The sequence below is a fragment of the Salvelinus alpinus genome, chromosome 1 (assembly GCF_045679555.1).
Source record: "Salvelinus alpinus chromosome 1, SLU_Salpinus.1, whole genome shotgun sequence".
NCBI classification, from domain to species: domain Eukaryota; kingdom Metazoa; phylum Chordata; class Actinopteri; order Salmoniformes; family Salmonidae; genus Salvelinus; species Salvelinus alpinus.
In genome coordinates this window covers 119,217,296-119,225,753 of record NC_092086.1, presented here as the reverse complement: position 1 = coordinate 119,225,753, position 8,458 = coordinate 119,217,296, and the positions used below count along the sequence as shown (strand labels likewise).

General features: G+C 48.4%; 2 protein-coding genes across 2 annotated transcripts in view; both read left to right on the top strand.

Annotated features, from left to right (window-relative positions):
* The window catches only part of LOC139539723 (ciliary neurotrophic factor receptor subunit alpha-like), a 688,039-nt gene that overhangs the window by 257,317 nt on the left and 422,264 nt on the right, over positions 1-8,458 (top strand). The window lies entirely within an intron of this gene.
* On the top strand, positions 2,327-4,336 carry LOC139567701 (uncharacterized). Its single transcript, XM_071389130.1, has one exon. It carries the CDS (start codon positions 2,327-2,329, stop codon positions 4,334-4,336), a length of 2,010 nt encoding a protein of 669 aa, XP_071245231.1.

The following is an 8,458-nucleotide window of genomic DNA, read 5'->3' as shown; positions in this document are numbered from 1 at the left end:
CTGACATAGATCCTGATAAACCACTAGGACCCCAGAACCCTGTTACAGCTGTCCTTAATGACATAGATCCTGATAAACCACTAGGACCCCAGAACCCTGTTACAGCTATCCTTACTGACATAGATCCTGATAAACCACTAGGACCCCAGAACCCTGTTACAGCTGTCCTTAATGACATAGATCCTGATAAACCACTAGGACCCAAGAACCCTGTTACAGCTGTCCTTACTGACATAGATCCTGATAAACCACTAGGACCCAAGAACCCTGTTACAGCTGTCCTTACTGACATAGATCCTGATAAACCACTAGGAGTCCAGAACCCTGTTACAGCTATCCTTACTGACATAGATCCTGATAAACCACTAGGAGTCCAGAACCCTGTTACAGCTGTCCTTACTGACATAGATCCTGATAAACCACTAGGAGTCCAGAACCCTGTTACAGCTGTCCTTACTGACATAGATCCTGATAAACCACTAGGACCCCAGAACCCTGTTACAGCTGTCCTTAATGACATAGATCCTGATAAACCACTAGGACCCCAGAACCCTGTTACAGCTGTCCTTACTGACATAGATCCTGATCAACCAATAGGAGTCCAGAACCCTGTTACAGCTGTCCTTAATGACATAGATCCAATTAAACCACTAGGACCCCAGAACCCTGTTACAGCTGTCCTTACTGACATAGATCCTGATAAACCACTAGGAGTCCAGAACCCTGTTACAGCTGTCCTTACTGACATAGATCCTGATAAACCACTAGGACCCCAGAACCCTGTTACAGCTGTCCTTACTGACATAGATCCTGATAAACCACTAGGACCCCAGAACCCTGTTACAGCTGTCCTTAATGACATAGATCCTGATAAACCACTAGGACCCCAGAACCCTGTTACAGCTGTCCTTACTGACATAGATCCTGATAAACCACTAGGACCCCAGAACCCTGTTACAGCTGTCCTTAATGACATAGATCCTGATAAACCACTAGGACCCCAGAACCCTGTTACAGCTATCCTTACTGACATAGATCCTGATAAACCACTAGGACCCCAGAACCCTGTTACAGCTGTCCTTAATGACATAGATCCTGATAAACCACTAGGACCCAAGAACCCTGTTACAGCTGTCCTTACTGACATAGATCCTGATAAACCACTAGGACCCCAGAACCCTGTTACAGCTGTCCTTACAGCTGTCCTTACTGACATAGATCCTGATAAACCACTAGGAGTCCAGAACCCTGTTACAGCTGTCCTTACTGACATAGATCCTGATAAACCACTAGGAGTCCAGAACCCTGTTACAGCTGTCCTTACTGACATAGATCCTGATAAACCACTAGGAGTCCAGAACCCTGTTACAGCTGTCCTTAATGACATAGATCCTATCTAGCCTTCCTGCACTAATCCTCCCCTCGACTACCTTCACCCATGTATAGCTCCTCTACATCAACTAGCTCCATACTGTTTCAACATATTGGTTAAAACCACCCATGAATGTGGATGTAGTCTGATGTACAGTCCCCCCCCCCCCCCCCATTACAGTACATCTATCTAGCCCCCCCTACTGGGATCATAGACATTAACAAAGGTAAAGGTAAAAAACCCTATTTCTACCTGCACCACTAACACCCAGCCCTTCTCCACCTCTGAGGTAGATAGACTTCACCATCTGATGAGAACAGAACTGCTACTCCTGTACTTATACGAGACCCATGACTAGGGAAATACTCCCCCTCCGTGCCCAACATTACCACTATTACTGTGGGTCTCCTGTAAGAAACACACATTTAAAACACTTCCTTTAAAAGTTGATGCTTAATGAACTCGTACTCTACAGCCCTCATACAGTAGATCTTCCTTTAAAAGTTGATGCTTAATGAACTCGTACTCTACAGCCCTCATACAGTAGATCTTCCTTTAAAAGTTGATGCTTAATGAACTCGTACTCTACAGCCCTCATACAGTGGGTCTTCCTTTAAAAGTTGCAGTGTAAAGCAGCACAACTTGCAGGCGTGCCACAAAATTCTATGGCACGTTATGTAAGTGTCATCCATTGTTGCCAGAATGACGCAAAAATACCAAAATCTGTCACCATCTACCACTAACGGTCGGGGTATAAGCTCAAAACGTTTAAAGGATGAACCACTGCATGTCTCTTCTCCATTTGTGTTGAAAGAGAGCACTCTAAAAGCCTCCATGAAAAGACATGAAAAGGAAAGCACGAAACCCAACAGAGGTAACAGACCAGGGAAATAAGGGAAATAAATCCCCCTGTGATGCATGCCCATTCAGACTCCAACCCCCCCCTCCTGCACCATGCCCATTCAGACTCCAACCCCCCCTCCTGCACCATGCCCATTCAGACTCCAACCCCCCCTCCTGCACCATGCCCATTCAGACTCCAACCCCCCCTCCTGCACCATGCCCATTCAGACTCCAACCCCCCTCTCCTGCACCATGCCCATTCAGACTCCAACCCCCCCTCCTGCACCATGCCCATTCAGACTCCAACCCCCCCTCCTGCACCATGCCCATTCAGACTCCAACCCCCCCTCCTGCACCATGCCCATTCAGACTCCAACCCCCCCTCCTGCACTATGCCCATTCAGACTCCAACCCCCCCTCCTGCACCATGCCCATTCAGACTCCAACCCCCCCTCCTGCACCATGCCCATTCAGACTCCAACCCCCCCTCCTGCACCATGCCCATTCAGACTCCAACCCCCCCTCCTGCACCATGCCCATTCAGACTCCAACCCCCCCTCCTGCACCATGCCCATTCAGACTCCAACCCCCCCCCTCCTGCACCATGCCCATTCAGACTCCAACCCCCCCTCCTGCACCATGCCCATTCAGACTCCAACCCCCCCTCCTGCACCATGCCCATTCAGACTCCAACCCCCCCTCCTGCACCATGCCCATTCAGACTCCAACCCCCCCTCCTGCACCATGCCCATTCAGACTCCAACCCCCCCTCCTGCACCATGCCCATTCAGACTCCAACCCCCCCTCCTGCACCATGCCCATTCAGACTCCAACCCCCCTCTCCTGCACCATGCCCATTCAGACTCCAACCCCCCCCTCCTGCACCATGCCCATTCAGACTCCAACCCCCCCTCCTGCACCATTCCCATTCAGACTCCAACCCCACCTCCTGCACCATGCCCATTCAGACTCCAACCCCCCCTCCTGCACCATGCTCATTCAGACTCCACCCCCCCCCCTCCTGCACCATGCCCATTCAGACTCCAACCCCCCCTCCTGCACCATGCCCATTCAGACTCCAACCCCCCTCTCCTGCACCATGCCCATTCAGACTCCAACCCCCCCTCCTGCACCATGCCCATTCAGACTCCAACCCCCCCTCCTGCACCATGTCCATTCAGACTCCAACCCACCCTCCTGCACCATGCCCATTCAGACTCCAACCCCCCCTCCTGCACCATGCCCATTCAGACTCCAACCCCCCCTCCTGCACCATGCCCATTCAGACTCCAAACCCCCTCCTGCACCATGCCCATTCAGACTCCAACCCCCCCCTCCTGCACCATGCCCATTCAGACTCCAACCCCCCCCTCCTGCACCATGCCCATTCAGACTCCAACCCCCCCTCCTGCACCATGCCCATTCAGACTCCAACCCCCCCTCCTGCACCATGCCCATTCAGACTCCAACCCCCCCTCCTGCACCATGCCCATTCAGACTCCAACCCCTCCCTCCTGCACCATGCCCATTCAGACTCCAACCCCCCCCTCCTGCACCATGCCCATTCAGACTCCAACCCCACCTCCTGCACCATGCCCATTCATACTCCAACCCCCCCTCCTGCACCATGCCCATTCAGGCTCCAACCCCCCCTCCTGCACCATGCCCATTCAGACTCCAACCCCCCCTCCTGCACCATGCCCATTCAGACTCCAACCCCCCCTCCTGCACCATGTCAATTCAGACTCCAACCCCCCCCTCCTGCACCATGCCCATTCAGACTCCAACCCCCCCTCCTGCACCATGTCCATTCAGACTCCAACCCCCCCTCCTGCACCATGCCCATTCAGACTCCAACCCCCCCCTCCTGCACCATGCCCATTCAGACTCCAACCCTCCCTCCTGCACCATGTCCATTCAGACTCCAACCCCCCCCTCCTGCACCATGCCCATTCAGACTCCAACCCCCCCTCCTGCACCATGCCCATTCAGACTCCAACCCCCCCTCCTGCACCATGCCCATTCAGACTCCAACCCCCCCCTCCTGCACCATGTCCATTCAGACTCCAACCCCCCCCTCCTGCACCATGCCCATTCAGACTCCATGCCTCCTCTGAATAACTTTATCAAAACCCACTGATGTCTTAGTGAACCTGACTGGGACCAGGGTTTTGTAGGTTACTTTCTAAATGTAATCCCTTACTAGTTACCTGTCCAAAAACTGTCATCAGCAAAGTAACTTGTGGATTACCCAAACTCGATAATGTAATCTGATTACATTCAGTTACTTTTAGATGACTTTCCCCTTAAGAGGCGTTTAGAAGAAGACACCAACGTATGTTACCAATTGAACGACATCTATTGCAGGATAAATCAATGTTAAAGTTTACATAGCCGGACATGTATGGATGGTACATTTTATTTTATTTGTTGGTAAGGTAGGCTTCTTCTAACCCATCGCTTTCTAATGAATTACAACAATATGAATAAATTATATATTTTAGCCCCACTTTTATCCTATAGGCTGGGATCCACACTATGCAGCTGTTATTCTATAGGCTGGGATCCTCACTATACAGCTGTTATTCTATAGGCTGGGATCCACACTATACAGCTGTTATTCTATAGGCTGGGATCCTCACTATGCAGCTGTTATTCTATAGACTGGGATCCACACTATGCAGCTGTTATTCTATAGGCTGGGATCCACACTATGCAGCTGTTATTCTATAGGCTGGGATCCACACTATGCAGCTGTTATTCTATAGGCTGGGATCCACACTATACAGCTGTTATTCTATAGGCCGGGATCCTCACTATGCAGCTGTTATTCTATAGACTGGGATCCACACTATGCAGCTGTTATTCTATAGGCTGGGATCCACACTATGCAGCTGTTATTCTATAGGCTGGGATCCCCACTATGCAGCTGTTATTCTATAGGCTGGGATCTACACTATGCAGCTGTTATTCTATAGGCTGGGATCCACACTATGCAGCTGTTATTCTATAGGCTGGGATCCACACTATGCAGCTGTTATTCTATAGGCTGGGATCCCCACTATGCAGCTGTTATTCTATAGGCTGGGATCCACACTATGCAGCTGTTATTCTATAGGCTGGGATCCACACAATGCAGCTGTTATTCTATAGGCTGGGATCCACACCATGCAGCTGTTATTCTATAGGCTGGGATCCCCACTATGCAGCTGTTATTCTATAGGCTGGGATCCACACTATGCAGCTGTTATTCTATAGACTGGGATCCATACCATACATCTGTTATTCTATAGGCTGGGATCCACACTATGCAGCTGTTATTCTATAGGCTGGGATCCACACTATGCAGCTGTTATTCTATAGGCTGGGATCCACACTATGCAGCTGTTATTCTATAGGCTGGGATCCACACTATGCAGCTGTTATTCTATAGGCTGGGATCCCCACTATGCAGCTGTTATTCTATAGGCTGGGATCCACACTATGCAGCTGTTATTCTATAGGCTGGGATCCACACTATGCAGCTGTTATTCTATAGGCTGGGATCCACACTATGCAGCTGTTATTCTATAGGCTGGGATCCACACTATGCAGCTGTTATTCTATAGGCTGGGATCCACACTATGCAGCTGTTATTCTATAGGCTGGGATCCACACTATGCAGCTGTTATTCTATAGGCTGGGATCCCCACTATGCAGCTGTTATTCTATAGGCTGGGATCCACACTATGCAGCTGTTATTCTATAGGCTGGGATCCACACTATACAGCTGTTGCAAGATAGCATTTTTCACTGGCTAGTTTCAAAAACAATGATTAATAGGCAGTTTAACCTTCTTGAACTCAATCATTATTGGTTTCAAAAACACATTTAAATTTGTGAACAGCCGTCCACAACAACCACAATCCGTAAGGGGCAAACAGCTAAATGAGAGGCAGTGTGATTTACATTAATGCTCTATGTAGATATCAATAATAAGTGATATCCGTATCGCCGTAGACAACACCACTGCTGTCATCCTGACCTCCAAACGTTTATTCAAATTGGATAATCTTTGGATGCCGACAGCAGTCGCACCATTGGAAGACAAAGCTTGGACTGTAACCTTGGTGTGTCATCAGAGTGGTCTCTGATTGGTGGTCATCATTGGGTGTGTCATCAGAGTGGACTCTGATTGGTGGTCATCATTGGGTGTGTCATCATATTGGTCTCTGATTGGTGGTCATTATTTGGTGTGTCATCAGAGTGGACTCTGATTGGTGGTCATCATTTGGTGTGTCATCAGAGTGGACTCTGATTGGTGGTCATCATTGGGTGTGTCATCAGAGTGGACTCTGATTGGTGGTCATCATTGGGTGTGTCATCAGAGTGGACTCTGATTGGTGGTCATCATTGGGTGTGTCATCATATTGGTCTCTGATTGGTGGTCATTATTTGGTGTGTCATCAGAGTGGACTCTGATTGGTGGTCATCATTTGGTGTGTCATCAGAGTGGACTCTGATTGGTGGTCATCATTTGGTGTGTCATCAGAGTGGACTCTGATTGGTGGTCATCATTTGGTGTGTCATCAGAGTGGACTCTGATTGGTGGTCATCATTTGGTGTGTCATCAGAGTGGACTCTGATTGGTGGTCATCATTTGGTGTGTCATCAGAGTGGACTCTGATTGGTGGTCATCATTGGGTGTGTCATCAGAGTGGTCTCTGATTGGTGGTCATCATTTGGTGTGTCATCAGAGTGGACTCTGATTGGTGGTCATCATTGGGTGTGTCATCAGAGTGGACTCTGATTGGTGGTCATCATTGGGTGTGTCATCAGAGTGGACTCTGATTGGTGGTCATCATTGGGTGTGTCATCAGAGTGGTCTCTGATTGGTGGTCATCATTTGGTGTGTCATCAGAGTGGACTCTGATTGGTGGTCATCATTTGGTGTGTCATCAGAGTGGACTCTGATTGGTGGTCATCATTGGGTGTGTCATCAGAGTGGTCTCTGATTGGTGGTCATCATTTGGTGTGTCATCAGAGTGGTCTCTGATTGGTGGTCATCATTTGGTGTGTCATCAGAGTGGACTCTGATTGGTGGTCATCATTGGGTGTGTCATCAGAGTGGTCTCTGATTGGTGGTCATCATTTGGTGTGTCATCAGAGTGGACTCTGATTGGTGGTCATCATTTGGTGTGTCATCATAGTGGTCTCTGATTGGTGGTCATCATTTGGTGTGTCATCAGAGTGGACTCTGATTGGTGTTCATCATTTGGTGTGTCATCAGAGTGGACTCTGATTGGTGTTCATCATTTGGTGTGTCATCAAGGTGGACTCTGATTGGTGGTCATCATTTGGTGTGTCATCAGAGTGGACTCTGATTGGTGGTCATCATTTGGTGTGTCATCAGAGTGGACTCTGATTGGTGTTCATCATTTGGTGTGTCATCAAGGTGGACTCTGATGGGTGGTCATCATTTGGTGTGTCATCAGAGTGGACTCTGATTGGTGGTCATCATTTGGTGTGTCATCAGAGTGGACTCTGATTGGTGGTCATCATTTGGTGTGTCATCAGAGTGGACTCTGATTGGTGGTCATCATTGGGTGTGTCATCAGAGTGGTCTCTGATTGGTGGTCATCATTTGGTGTGTCATCAGAGTGGACTCTGATTGGTGGTCATCATTTGGTGTGTCATCATAGTGGTCTCTGATTGGTGGTCATCATTTGGTGTGTCATCAGAGTGGACTCTGATTGGTGGTCAGACTCGCTCAGGTGGAGCAAACTTAAACTTGCACATTTTTTCATTTCTGATTTTAATGTCATTGAGAAAACAGAGAAATGTCAAAGATTTGTTTTCACAAACATCCTTTCTGAATCCTCAAAGAAATAATTTACTTTTTCAAAAGTATTTGTAATCTGATTACAATATTTTTGCTGGTAACGTAACACATTACTGTTATTTTGTAATCCCTTACATGTAATCTGTTAATCCCCAACCCTGACTGGGACCCTGATGTGCTACATCTTCATTGATGGGGTATCAGACAATTTGACAATCTCTTCCTCCATTCTCATTGAGAAGCTCCAAGGAATCTGGAGACCGCGCATCACCCTGTGTGTCTGTAATTATACTGGGCACATCACCCTGTGTGTCTGTAATTATACTGGGCACATCACCCTGTGTGTCTGTAATTATACTGGGCACATCACCCTGTGTGTCTGTAATTATACTGGGCACATCACCCTGTGTGTCTGTAATTAT

Excerpts from the sequence above, each read along its gene's own strand:
- LOC139567701 (XM_071389130.1), top strand. The coding sequence starts at position 2,327 with ATGCCCATTCAGACTCCAACCCCCCCTCCTGCACCATGCCCATTCAGA.